At 38.6% G+C, this 14,948-nt stretch overlaps 1 protein-coding gene across 4 annotated transcripts in view; it reads left to right on the forward strand.

The window, feature by feature from the left end:
* The window catches only part of LOC127476334 (uncharacterized), a 182,343-nt gene that overhangs the window by 59,572 nt on the left and 107,823 nt on the right, over nucleotides 1-14,948 (forward strand). For all 4 annotated transcript variants that reach the window (XM_051799163.1, XM_051799164.1, XM_051799165.1 and 1 more), the window contains 3 exons: nucleotides 520-587; nucleotides 3,655-3,778; nucleotides 5,925-6,164. In XM_051799163.1, coding sequence (XP_051655123.1) covers nucleotides 520-587; nucleotides 3,655-3,778; nucleotides 5,925-6,164 — 432 coding nt within the window. The remainder of the gene's footprint in view (nucleotides 1-519; nucleotides 588-3,654; nucleotides 3,779-5,924; nucleotides 6,165-14,948) is intronic.

Below are 14,948 nucleotides of genomic sequence, written 5' to 3' on the forward strand. Positions count from 1 at the left end.
GTGAATTTAAAACAAGGCAAGTTGAGGCCTCTATGGTCTGTGCCTAAACCTGCTTTGTGTGTTGTATTTTGGTGCGTCTGTACAGACACACTCGCACATGCATAAACATTATGTATGCTTATGTATGACTGTGTGGTTAGGTGTTGTAAAAATAAGGACTGTAGAACACTACCATGTACAAATATACATTGTATGAGAAAAGTTTTTAAAATAAGGTGAGAGCTCAGTATCTCTTGGAAATAATGCAGTAAATATGGAAAAAAGTTATGAAAAAAATAATGAAATAAAGTTACAGTGGCTAGAATTCCTCATTGCTTCCGAAAACCTTCAACCAGAAGACCTGAGGCAAAGCTTTGGAAAATTTCACATTTATGGCTTTTATTTCCATGTTTTTTCTATACATTTGGAAACAAACTCTGGTTTTTTTTTTGTTTTGTTTTTTTGTTTTTGTTTTTTGTTTTTCCTGTTTTTTTTTTTTTTTTTTTTTTAATTTTTCTTCTTGACATGTGGGACTCAAAGCACCACAAGGAAGTTTCTCACCGCAAGAAACAAAAGTGGAGAGCCAGGATTCAGGAACTGCTTCAAAGGTACGTCAGATAAGAGCCACTTTGTACTTCCATCTAATGTACTTTCCTTCTAAAGATCTTTCAGTGCTTCACAGATATTAATGACTAGAACTTCTCCCAAATGAAAGACCTCAGGCCTAGAAAAATTAAGCCTGTGCATTTGAAAGAGGTCTCTGTTTTGGGTTACCTCCATTTTTGGATACTCAGCTTGGGCTGTAATTTTTAAGTGCTACATACAGTGCACTTCAAAAGGTGACCAAATGTCTTCTCCCAGCATTTTTAATCTTTGCCACTGAATTACCCTTCAGAGAGTGAAGGAAATAGGAACTGGAGCAAAGTTTTTGTGATCAAGCTATATATGACCTTCAGATAAATACATGCATCAAATTACCTGTAAAGAAATGAATGGAGGAAATAAATAACCCTCATGAATAGAGCAAAGGAAGCTATGTTCTGCTGTGACAGCTGATGAGCAGGCTAGTGAGCACAAAAGGGGTCTAACTTCGCTGAATAAATTATTTTCTTCAATCTAATACCCAGCAAAAGGAAAGAAAGGAGAAAAATGGTGCAACTTTAAAAGAGATCAAATGCGGTTATTTAAATGTTTGATGTTCAGTAATGAAAACTGTTTACCTTCATAATTGTATATTAGCAGCTAATAAAGGCAATAGATACAGTAGTTTAAAAGTAATAAAATCAACAACAAAGTGTATTTAATTTTAAATTGAATTGCAAGCAAATGGGTGTCCTAATGAACCCCTGTGTCAATGCAACTCTAACCAAATTAAGTGAAATTATTTCCATCATGCGAAACTAAGTAAGTACAAAGTTCCAAACAACTTCTCTCCTCGAGAAGAATGCTTTAACATCTCAGATGTTTCAGGTCTATGAATTAGCTAGTGCCATTCATTCACCTTCTGTTACTTCTCTTTAGGACAGCTAGAGCCAAATTGAGTTATGGAAGCTCAAGAACAAAAGTTCAAAGGTGGTTGACCCTGTGCTTCTTGTATTCAGTCCTTAGCACTGGAATCTTGTCCTTATTTCTCATCAGTCCTGGCTCGGGCAAAATTTCCATATACTTCATTGTCACTGGCATCTACACTGGCCTTCTGACCGATTCAGTTGCTACTTGGGCATCTATGTGATAAAATTCTACTGGTAGAGAAATCTGGAAAGCAGTTTTGCTGTGAACCAGTGGTAATTTTACTGATGTAAATGTGTACATTTTCAAAAAACCAAAAAAAAGGCAAAAGAAATAGGCAAGGTCTGAGTAGAATAGAAACTGATTTGTAGCAATGTGCCAGGATCTTGGAGATAGGAGCATCTGTTTCAGAAGAGGAGAATGTGTTACCTAACTAGCACATGTGCATGACTCTGGGATGTTTATCATGATTGCACAGTCTCTATAATTTTCTTGATGCAGAACAATGTTAATTTTTACAAATGTGGAGGCTTCTCAGATCATCACCTAGCATACAAAGAAAGAAAATGGGAATGAAGACACTGGTGTCGAATTTTTCAAAACCAAGTCAGAAAATACTGAAGGAATGCTGCAGGAATGCTTCAGAAGTGCAGTCCAGGGAAATGTTGTTTTTGAGTCTTGATTCTTCCATTCTTCTTTTTTTTTTTTTTTTTTTTTAATGAACACCAAGTTATAGCATTTTCTTTTGTGGCTAAAAACTTAACTCAGTACATTGCTTGGCAACCTAAGAGAGCCTATTTTTGTATATACCCAAGCTGATCCTGCATTGCAACCTTACCTGATGTAGTGATTTCTCCCTGGCTCCATATGACCCCTCTCAGTATGCTGCAGGCAGCTCCCTTGACCTCCAGCATGACACGTGGCTGACCCTCAGCCATGAACAGCCTGCTCAGCCTCCAGGTTCTGAGAGCCACCATGTCCTTCTCTGTGCCTGCCCCTTCTCCACCTGCAAGTGTGGCTGGAGCATCGCCAGCACTGGCGTGACCAGCTGACCCTCCCTGGCCTCTTAAAGCATATTGTAGAAGCAAGAGCTGATGTGTTTTGAAGCCAGCAGAACATCTACAGATGTTTTTACTTAGGGTCAATAATATTAAGATACTGATGCCATGTAGGGACAGAGGAATTACTCATGGTTCTGTGTCTGTTGATGGATGGGATTGCCAAACCATACAGTTTTATAGTGCTTTTTGTAAATGTCTTAGTTTTACATTTGCTCCTGCTGTGTTCTGGGAACAAGATTTTCTCCATAGGGTACTGTGCCTTTTGTGTATCCTGTGCACTAAGCAGGGCAGCATTAGAAGTGTAGGGCTATTCTTGCTGTATTTGCTGGCGTTCTGTGTTGCTACACTGACCTCTCTTAAAAAAAAAAAACAAAAAAACCCAACAACTTTGAGTTGATATAATTACCCTCCAAATCACTTTAAATACACAAGAAGTTAACATATGAATGACAAGGAAGGTTTAGTGGTTAGCATACAACTGAAAATTTGTGTATGTGCATGTAAGTGTATATACATGACATATAATTTATGTATTTAATTTTTCTATCTATGAAATAAGATATTTTTGAAGATTTCTAAATGACACAAGATTTAGATATAAATTTATAAGATTTTTTTGGATGGGAAAAACAAACAAAAAAAGTAAGATTTTATATATATAATTATTTTTTTTCTGTGGTTTAAAGCAATCAAGTCCCCAAGGACTCAATGGTTTCCAAAAACCTGTCCAAGTTTATTGAAGCTGTCAATCAGTCCTCAAAGTGTCAGTAGAGGCAATGGCTTCCTACTTTAATATTCTCAACCTAGATCCTGAGCCCCAATGCCAGACAGAGCTGATTATAGACAGGCATTGAAACTTCAGGTTCCTTATGTCAACCTGTGGCACAGACTGACAAATATTTGTCTTGTTAATTTTTTATGCTGCTTTTTGAAGCCTAGCCATTTCTCTGCTTTAGCAAACTGTTGTTTCTTCTGAGTGCACTGCAAGTCTTAGGATATGTTCAAGGAAAATATCAAACTTATGTATTTCCAACAGCAAGTGCTTTCTGTGTATGCATTGTAGTTAATTTCTTTTCTGTTCTTCTTCTCATTCCAACTTCTGCAGATTGGGAAGTCAGCCACTGAAAACAGAAGAGAATGGAAGGGAAGAAGAAATGATAGCCAGCTTTGGTAACCTTGCAAGTGTGAATACTGGATTAAATGGAGCAGCAGCAGGGCCTTGCGAGAAGGTGAGGTTCTCCATGAGTGCTCTTTTCCCTAATGTGAACTGCTAAATGACTGGATCAATTGTACTGCTCTTTTTCTTTCCTTTTTTTTTTTTTTTTTTTTATTTCTCTTTTCATAGTTTAAGAGGATAGAATTTAGCAGGTTTCAAAATATGCTTTCCAGCAAAAGCAACCATATGCTTAAAGAGAAGGTCTAAAGCTATTAATGATGAATCATTTGGGCATGGCAAGAGTTCTTCAAAACAGTTTGTCAGTGCTGGCCAAGCAAAGTCTTTCAGCAGGAGATGAGACAGCTATGCCACCATGCAAATGAGACAGGCTTGAAATATGATGAATCTTCTATCTCCTTTTCCTATTCGACTGACACTCGCTTTGAGGAAGGTTGTAAATGCAAGAGAGATTGTGGTATAATTCCTCAGACTGGCGTTTCTGCCCCCCAGTCACTATTCGATTATCTTCCAAATTGCTGTGTTTCAGAGAGATAAAGATTTTTTATGGCTTGCTGACTTGAAACAACCAGAAGAGCCAGAAAAGAGATGGCTAACCGGCCATGCATAGTAATTCCATTGGTAAATGACAAAATCTTTGTTTGTATGACATTTCCAAAATTACTACAGAAGATGAATCTAAAATACAAAATGTCACATTTGGCATGCAAAACTATCACAATATATTTCAGTATAAAATTCATAGAGGCGTTTAATTTAGAATGTGTTTAATAACGAAGGCTGCCTGCATCAGTAATCCTGCCTTGAGGTTTAAAAAGATTGTCTTATTTATTCACATAGTGTTAATTTTTTTTATATATGATTCAGAAACCAAAAATATTAAGGTTAAATCTTCATTGTTAATTAAGATTTTCTAATTAAGCTGAAAATTATTGTCATTCAGATTAATTGTTAAGTATGGTTTGTGTTGAGAAACAAAAGAAGTTTAACAAATTCAGCTGTTTATTTAACTGCTTAATTTAATTCCAGAAGCTTTCTATCTATATGGAAATATGATATCTCTTCCAAAATAAATCCAAGACAGGATTAAAGAAGAGATTATTAGCTACTGTAGGCTTAAACTGTGAGACCACTAAACCTAGTAGTCAAGGTAGCCATGTGATTCTGAAGTGTGGGTTCTTATAACCAATCGAAAAAAAAGGACATCTATCACTAGTCTTTTCTCCAAATAATAGAAGAAATTGATTTTTTGGGGAAAAGAGGAATAGCATTGCTGATTTTAAGCACTAAACAATTAGTTACTGTAGAAACAATTTTATCCAATCTAGTCAACACTGGAGCCTGACTGGGACTCCCTGTTGTGTGCCTGACCCCTGCATTTGGGCAGCACTGAAGTATCTTCTGGTGTAGTGGGACAAACCTTACATCATTACTCAGGCAAGGTTGTGTAAAGATTGTACAGTCGTGTCTGTTCCCCACAGCCAACCCCCACACTGAGAAGCTGAGTACACAAGGAAAGCACTAGAAAAGCATTTCTGGTACACAGCATTTATTTCATGCTAAACATTCTGTAACTCAGACAACATCTTGTCAACAGCAACCAGCAGACGTTTCCTTCTGTCTGGACTTGGAGTAAAGGTGCCTTTAGGGAGTTGTTATTAAACTCTACATGTGTTGCACTTTGATTACTATTTTTAAGAGAATCTGATTATATGATAATCAGAAGGTAAAAGGATAGTCTGCATCTTACACAGCACTAATAGCTTTGGCAAGGCTAATAATTAGTGTAAAAACATGGCCTGCCCTATCTTTCACTCTGAGCCTGTGGCCTGCTCGTCGCATCAAATATTGTGCCTGTCTCACAAAGCATGCTATATTTTTGAAGGTATTGTCTTCCAGTTAATTCTGCCTTATTATTACCGTCTAATATCTTCTGGTGTCATACTTCACTAGCTCTACCTTCCCTCCAAGGATGCTCAACATTTTATGAGTAGTATTTGTACTGCTTTTTTTATCTGTGATCTCTATGACTTTTGACCTCCCTAATTGCAGATACTTGGCTAGCAATAAGCAATTGCAGGTTGAACAAGAAATGTGTTGTCTGTTTTTCAGTGTTTGTTTTCTGGAAGAAATTTGTTCTTGCTAATTGTATGATTAAAGTCAGCTCAGCCCATGTTGGTAACTCGGAGCCTTCTCCCTAGGTTGACTACTCCAAGAAGCCTCAGTCAATAGAAATTCACTTCAAATGCCTGAGGGGAGTCAAAGATAAGGTCCCCAAAGGCCACTACACTCTCAAAGTTCGTGTTCTGAGCCGCTTAGGTGGTGGCTTGCTGGAGAGACCTGAACTGAAGGAGCAGCCTCAGGCCAGGACAACGCAGCCTGTTACTCATGGTGGAAACTTCTACAACACTGAAATCTACTTTGGACAAAGTATCCAGACAGTAAGCAACACTTCATAAATATGCTGTCTTTGCTTTGAAAGTTAAAACACATCCGCTCTTTCTCCTTTAGGCTTATATATTTAATGCATTCCATCATGTTAATAATTTATTTAATATTTTAAGGTGCAATTTAGAAAGGTGCAATTTTTTTCCCCTAGGTTAACCCTCATCACTCACTCTAAAAGTGCCAAATATACGCTACATCATATAGTGTTGTCAGCTAATTTTAAGTTTTACTTTTATTCTCTCTTATCTATGCAGCTTGTCAGCTATGTAATTTGATTTCTGTAAAGTAGCTTTAGAATAATAAATGAACGAGTGGGTGTATATAAACACATGAATGCCCAAATCCTTTTGTGAGTTTTTAGCTCCATTGACCCCCATTTGCCAAAAAAGCAGCATTTGGATTATTTTGGAAGGAGCCCAAACACTTGAGGCTCTATTCTGTCTTTTGTGACTGAGGCACACATATTTTCCTGCCTAAGCATGCTGTGCATGGCAGGATTGTTGTGTGTCAGTTGCTCACTGTTGTAGCTAATGCCTAGTGCTGGTTGAAACATTGGTCTCAGATAAACCCTCTGGCACGTGAAAGCTTCTTTACGGTTTGAAAAACAATCTTCATCTCTCTCAGTGCAGTGGGGTTTTTTTTGTGTGTGTTATGAGGCATTGGTAGAATGACTAGTTTTTTCTACTTTCAATCATTTATTTTGTGGTATGACCTGAATGGTAGTTTTCCACCTCCACACCTTCTGTTGTCCGAAGTGTTGCATGGATACAGAACAGACAGGCAGTCCTTATCCCAAAGAGCTTTAGGATAGCAAACCTTTATGTATGCCACTGATGCTTTCAGTTACTTGTGGATAGGTAATTTCAGATGTTGGGTTTGTGACTTATAAAGTGTTACTAAGTCACATTTTCTGCTTTTTAATTGTTTATCACCTGTAATAGATAATGAACAGTGTCTGTAATACAGCTATTGGTATGAAAGGAATCACATATATGGGGGGGGAAACTGTGGATGTGACTTTCACATGATGTTAAAACAAATGCATGCATCTGTCAGAGAAATCACTGAGCTGTGATTTCTTCCTAGGCAGGATGTGTGCATCCTGGTTACTTTCCTTGGAGATTAAGTATTGTCTTGAAAGGAGAAGACTGGACAGTATGACTGAATGACTCCACCATGATCTGCTTACTTTCAGCATCATCTTTCTCCTAGGTCTTTGCTACTTTTTGCATTTACAAGTTTGCTTTAAAGTTCTCTTGGGTCTCACAGGGGACATTTGATTAGCATCTTCACCAAACTTCATTTTTAGTCTAGTGAACCAGCGTGCAGGTCTCGGGCAAGTTCACTTAAAATACAGCACCAGGAGAAGTTGGATTAAATGACCTTCTGATAATTCCCTGTCTTCAGTACTCTATAATGGACAGCAAAAGCTTAATGTCATAACTTTAGAGAACCTTCTCCACCAACTCATTTTGAAGACATAGGATGTATTGTACACTGGATGACTCTACCTTTCTGTTCTTCCACCTTGGTATTGGTGCACAACCTTAAGATATGTTTCAGAAGAAACCCTTGGGGTCTGTGCTGAGATGAGGCAAATTTTAGGCTTCAGATGGTTAGCATCTACCAGAAAACTTGGGGTAAGTAGTGACGTCTTAATGGTGAGCTTCACATGAGCATCTGGGTTTGAACACAATCTAATAATATACAACACTACTGCCCTGGGATATATTATGGGGTGGGAAATAAAAGTGTTCACAAATGCAGAATACACTTCCGTTTTCATTGGCCAGAATAATGATAGGAGTTCAGTGTAAACATGGTGAAAATGAAGACATGCATGCTTGATATTGAAGGAAAGCTTAATTTTAAGTAATATATTAGAGAAATTGTTCCAGAACACTACATCCTTCCAAAAATAATAACCCTGTCATGTCGGCAAAGTTGGTGTCAGCGTGGGTTACCTGCTGCGTACAGAAAGTGCTGGTCATGTAAGTTAGATCTGCCTCAGGGCTAGTCTGACTTGCACACCCGACCTTTCAAAAATGTTTTCTGTTCATTAATCAATGTTCTTTGCTCCAGCTTGCCAGTTTCCCTTCTTTCCGCTCCTTCATTGTCCTCCCTTTTAGTTTGTCAACCTACTTCCCCAATAACCTCTGACTACTTACTAGACAGTGGCTCCTAATAGCTGCAGTTGAATTTTATTTGTCTTTCAGTAAGGTCAGACAGTCAAACAAGTAATTTTTTTAATTTAAATTATGCTGAATGAAACCTGTATGAATGCTTTGGATTGTGATAAAACCCAATTGCTGTTTCAAATGACTGTTTACCATTTTAGAAATAGCAACAAATGGCATAATCTGAATGGGACTTGTTTTAGACATCATTTATAGGATATTTTCATATATTTAGTTTATGCAAGTGGACTTTAGGCTTTGATAGGTAAAGTCTGTGTGACTGCATCATCTTTACCTAGAAAAAGGATTTTACTAGTATAACTTCCTTATTGCTGTTTCATGGTGGGTAAGATCCTATTATAGATAAGACCTAAGTAGTCAGTAAACATTTTTTTTTCACAGTGTATTTAAAGCACTGTTTTACTCCATAGGATTATGTTCAAGTGTTAGCAAGTCCAGATTACATTTTTCAGCTTAATGATGACTTGAAGAGCACAAATGAATTCCAGTATGCAAAAGTATAAGTTTACACAGAAAAAGGTGTTTTATTTTGCCATCTTTTTTTAGGTTAGTTCAGTAGACATTAAAATTGTTCTATGGAACAGTTACAACAATAAGAACAAAACCTCACTTTTCAGAGTCAAAATATTCATTGGTTTCAGTGGAACAAAAGTTGGAATGTGGCAAAAAAGCTTCTCTTCTTTAAAAAAAAATGTTTTCAGCTATAATTTCAATTATCGGGACCAAAATATTTTGTGGTACATTGCCAACTTTACCTACAGAGGAGGAACCTTTAAGGAAGATGTTCTTATTTCCTCTTTCTTTGCAACAAATTATAAACATTTCTGAAGCACTTTTCAAGACAAATATTGCCTGTTAGAAAGTGTTCAGAATGGGGAGTTCAGATAGGAAATTTTCAACTGTTGCGAAGAGCACCACAAGTCAATGAGGTTACCTGCAAGTGACATTTAAAAAGTATTCATTATGCTGTCCAGACACCTCGGAAGTCAGTCCAGCACTGCTGAGCTCCAGAAGTGTGTGAGCACTGGTGCTACACATTTTCCCCAGCGTACCTGGAACTTGGGATAGTACTAAATCTGTTCATATGCATGAAAAGACATCATTGCTGACAGAACAGTTCACAGAACTGAAGATTTTTAAAGAGTATATCAGCTGGTTAATATTTATGTATCAGTGTGGCGAGGTACTAGCAATATTATAACAGTAGCTGGGTACCATTTTGTTTTACTTGAGGGAAATTCAATATGAATAAAACAGCAACTTTTCAAACATGACATTTAATCCACTCATGTAAATCATACCAGGAAATCTATTATTCATTATTAAAAGGGCACCATATTTTTATTACACTGAAAATGAAACACAAATGCTGTGAAAAATTTAGTGCCTTTTCCTGAAGTTTCAGGACACTTATCATGTAGTCATCTAGCAGGGGCTGACACTCATTTTAAAATATGGCTACAAAATTAATAAATTTGAACTCTTTTGCTTGGAAAAAGAGGATGTTCTATTTCACTGAATGAAGTGGATTTATTTTTTATTTAAGGCTTCCTAAATACTTCAGATGGCAAAGTACTTTGGTAATGTTCACTTTTGGAGTTAGACATACAATGAATAAAGTTCATGTCTTTATTAGTCATTTCCAGCTTTTTCTTCCCTGAAGTGCATTTTGAAAACTACATATATCAGAAACTGATTAACATGACCTAAGGTATTAATTCTTAAAATATGATGAAACAAACAGTTTCAAGGACATTATTTTCTGTATGTCAGCAGCTGTCTAAGGTCTGTGATGCTTTTAATAATTACAAAACTAGGTATCATTAGCAAAAGTAGACCACAAACTTTCCCCTCCTTGTGTGCCCCCCCTCCACCGTTTATTTTATTCTTTAGTGAAATGCTGGCATAAATGAAGAACATCTAGCTCTCGGACACATTTTTAGGACATAGTATAAGAGTTTGATAATGCTTGGCAGTGCCAGATGACTTTCAAAATGAGAGCCACTTATGTTTTCCCTGAATGCAAGTATTTGTAGTTGGGATGATAAGGCATTACATGAACCTTTTGGTAAATTCAAGAACTAAGCCTATACAGGTGCTTGTATTTATTTGAAGACTGTAGGCTTGATGTTTTTATTTCACAGGAACATGTACTTATAACTACTTCTATTTTGTTTATCTGAGTTTGTTTGAGGTCTGGTCTTCAATCACCATTTGCTAAATGTCTCTTTGCAACAGCTCCTCAAAATACATGTTCTCAGAGCAATTCTGTTCCATCTGCGTCACAACCCTGTGGCACTGTGCCATCCTGAGGGATAGATCTCTGTGGTAGGACACCAGCAGCCCTGGGACTGATCACTGCTTATACTGTGGGGCCATGGGCCCCATGCTACTCGGACTGGCTGCTAGTCCTTCCACAGTGCTCTGCTCCCCAGGTGGCCATGAGTCTGTCGTCTTGCTGTGCACCCAGCAGAAAGCATCACAGGGACCTGCTTTGGCCCAGTGCCATGCTGTGCTCACATCCTGTTCCATCCTAGAGCTGCAGCAATGTAGTATCTCTGGAGACCTTTGCTGCCCATAGATGGACTTCCCAAATGTGGATGGCTCCATTTCCACCAACGTGTGAAGACTTTGAGAGATTCATTAAGTCTGGTGTGCTTACATTACAAAGCTATTACATATTAGAATCTATTGTATCTACCTTATTTAGCATTGTGCAATTGATTTACATATTCAAAAGGTCACTACTTATCCTAGGTTTTGTTTTTGGCAAATTGGAGTTACTTTTCATGTGTTGTCTAATCATTGTCCTCCAGTGAAGGACTTCTTGGAATCTCCTGCTGGAATGTACTGTGAATGCTCTGTGAGCGTATACCAATACATATTGCCCAAAGACCTCAGAAATGTGACCCACATTATAATGCATCATATCTGACTAGAGTAAGGTATGTTGTCTGCTTTGGAAAATCTAGCAGACATATGTTAAAAATCAGGAGTGTCTGGGGCCAGACTTTTATTTTGGACCACTCCATGGCTTATTCCCTAACTAATTGAAAATTATGTCTGTAAGAGAGCTTGACGTGAGCTGTAGGACACAATAGCTGTACAAAAGTCATATATTATCTGGGGCAAATTGGCAGGAAGGCAGAATGCAGACTCTGCCTGTATTCTTAACTCCAAGTGAACTCCAGACAACAGAGAACACTAAGTACAAAATAAATGCTTGCTCAAATAAAAAATTCAGAGTTTGAAAAAAAGGAACAGCTCCATGACTCACCAGAGATGACAGTCTCGAGCTGTGGAAAGGGACCTACACTCTGCTTTAGTCCATATCTGCAAGTCATAGGAGTCAGCAAAATACCCTCAGAAGATGCTGTAATTTTTTTGCCTTAATATATCTGGTTTTAAAGCATTTCACATTTTAAATTATTATCTGTGAACTTAGGATCATCAGGGTAGCTGCAGGACTGTACTGCAGAAATGAGAAGAGTACATTATGCCACCAAAGAACAAAAAGTGATCCTGTTTAAATATGCAATTTTTGAGCAGACCACACAAGGAAAAAGGGATCTGTTCTCAGGAGTTGGTCTTCCTGTTTCTTTGCTGGTGAGTGGTAACTGAGCCCCTGGAAAGAGAGTAGAGCCTGACCAGGTTTGGATCATCTAGGAAATGCTGAAGGAGTATGAACTCTACATTGGCACTCCTTCCCTGGTGAAGTGAATGTTGCTGCATTCCTGGCTGGACCAAAACTTAATGGATGAAGAGGTTGTGATGGGGAATCCAGAACAGCATCAAGAAAGCGACATGAGACGGAGCAGCTGGTGGAGCAAAAAGGAGAGGGAAGCTGCCTGTTCTGGCTCTGGAGCCTGGGCCAGGCAAAGTGACACTGCTGCATGATTCAGCCCTGCATGCTGAACAAGCCACATTTTCGTGAGACTCCTTGGCTCTGAGTGGTTTCTGGGCAAAGCACATGTCCTCTTGACACAAAATAAATAAACTCTGCTGTTTTGTGTCTGTGGCCCACGTTATCCCAGGAAATTCGTGCTCTGATCGTGCTGAAATCAGTCTCAGGAATAAATAAGTGAGATGGAAGTGGCAGGAGAGGGAACTTTTTTCCTGCTTTCCTCTTACAAAGATGGTTTCTCCCTTGCAGGATGAGGTCAGAATCCACTTAGGCCAGTGGTATATCACCAGAAGCACTCGGGGAGGCTGGAGCTGGCTGTACCATACATTACTACTCCCTGCTGGTCCAAGAACAGAAAAGAATTAGCAGCAGATGTGCTAGGACAATTAGCAACAGATGCAGAGGCTAAAGCTCACAGAATGCAAACATTATTCCCCTGTATTTGAAGAGATAAAAAGCCGGATTCTGGTCCTCTGGTGTAAGGTAGTTGTGCTGCATGCGATGCTGCTGGAGTCAACTATGGCCTGAATTATCTCTCCTGGAGGAAAGGGAGGCAGTGGTGAATCATCACTGCTCTGGTAACATAGGAGAGGGCAGGTGTTTCCATTGGGGCACTTGTTGCAAATCTGGGAAGACACTGGAGTGATTTGGCACAGTATGTCAGGAGGAATCCTGCTCTCTGACACTGCTGTGGGACTGAAAGTAGTGAATAAATTGCCTGCTTACAAATACTGCTGTCCTGTGCTCCAGGTGGATCATCTGTGAGCCTAAACTTGTGTGCTGCGGCCCAACAGCTTCTGGTCCATACTCTGCCACTGTCAGGGAGGCTGGAAAGATGGTGGTCCTGCATAAAGGCTTAAGGAGATCTGCAAGCTGCAGGGAGAGGAGTCAGGGAGAGGACTCATTTGACTTATGTCAGACTTGAAAGGTCTGTTGTCTCTTTCCAAAGATAGGGAAAGGGAAAAAAAAGTGGAGAAATAAATGATATTGCACTGTATGGTCCTTCTCTGATTTGTGTGTTATTTTGTATTCAGTTACCTGTTCAAAGACAGGCAGTGATGGAAAGCTGAGGAAATAAGTTTTCAGCTATTCCAGGACATTCTGATGATAGATAGGGACTTTTGGAAAACCCTAATAACATGATATTTTACTTTTACTTCAGTCTATGTTTCTATTTCCTCCCCTCTGGCCTTTTATAAATTTCAAAGTTACACAACACTTCCCAAGAATGCCCTTCCCTCTGCCTTTTTACTGGCCTTGAACATAAACAGGGAGAGCCTGAAATCTGGTTGTGAAACCTTCACCTTATTTTGACAATAACAGCCTCATCGCCAACACTATTCATTTTACATAGTGAATTAATTTTTTGTTTGTTAATGATGGGTTCTTCTTCCTATTTAAAAGATTTTCTACCTGTGTTTTACACTACTGAAATTCATGTACTGTGGTTCTCATAATCAGAAATAACGAACCATTAATTTATATTATATTTTCCAATATTTATTCTATATAACAAGATGCTATTGAATTCTCTTTGCATATTTTAATTAAATTTAATCTGTTTGAGTTGCAGTGGTCAAATTTTCGTGTAATGTGAATTAAGTAATGTAACATTTGTTCATTTTTTTCTAAATTGAAAATATTTGAAGACGCAGAGAAGAGAAGCAAAAGTTTATTTATTCTCTGACAAGGTTAAAGCCCAAGAGCAAGTCAAAAACCCCAAAGCCTCACACTGGATCTCTTTATTGAAACATTCAAACAGAATTAATTCTCTCTATGATTTCTTTGTTGAAACTATGGCAGCATATGGGAAGTAAGATATATTACAATAAAACTGATATAAAACAGTTGAATTCAGAAATAGTGGCAAGAGATAATTTTGGTTCACTATGATTTAATTCAATTAAATGAAACACTGCTAACTGCAGACTAAGAAGAATTACTTGTGCCTGTGCAGGCACACACAAGTATTATTTATTCTCTGCTGCATCTCTCTTTGCAGAAGAAATTACACCAGTAAAAAGTAGGTGCTTGATTCTTTCATAGCACTGTAAAAGTCTATATACCTCACAGACCTCAATGGAAATTTTACGTGAGGAAGGAGAAACGTTGAGCTAAGGTGTTGGAGAGTAGACCCTTTAAAACTCAGGAATCTGTCCTTATTTAGTATGCTCTCTTTGAATGTCAGCAGTTTTGGTGCAGGCTTGTGGACTAACTTATCAGATAGTGCCTCAAATGAGGTTACCACCAGCAGGAAAAATATAACTGCCAATTTTATTTTTTTCTTCAGAAACAAAACAATCCATCAAAACAAACTGGTCAGTTTGAGCTGCCTGTGCCTTGCCTATCCCAGGCACTGCTCTGAGTCTCTCGAGGAAGAGCAATTACTGATCGCCATCCTCCTCCTCTATCCACCTAAGGTGTTCCCTTCCCTGTACCAGAGCATAATAGCCCAAACCCACAGAGGCACACAGGCATTCAAGGACTGTGAGTTTCAATTGGAACTATGTGCCTAAATGCCTCTGTGCATCTATGCCTACAGGCCATGCTGGCCATGCCCCAAATCCCAGCTCCCAGGCTCACTGCCTAGGAGGAGGCTAATGAAAGGCAGGTGGCACAAGACTGAGCTCCCTCCCAGGGCTATCTGACCCTGCAGCTGTGGGACAGTGAGCTGT

The sequence above is a fragment of the Manacus candei genome, unplaced genomic scaffold, assembly GCF_025592945.1.
Source record: "Manacus candei isolate 608988 ecotype Guabito, Panama unplaced genomic scaffold, ASM2559294v1 h1tg000049l, whole genome shotgun sequence".
Taxonomy (NCBI): Eukaryota; Metazoa; Chordata; class Aves; order Passeriformes; family Pipridae; genus Manacus; species Manacus candei.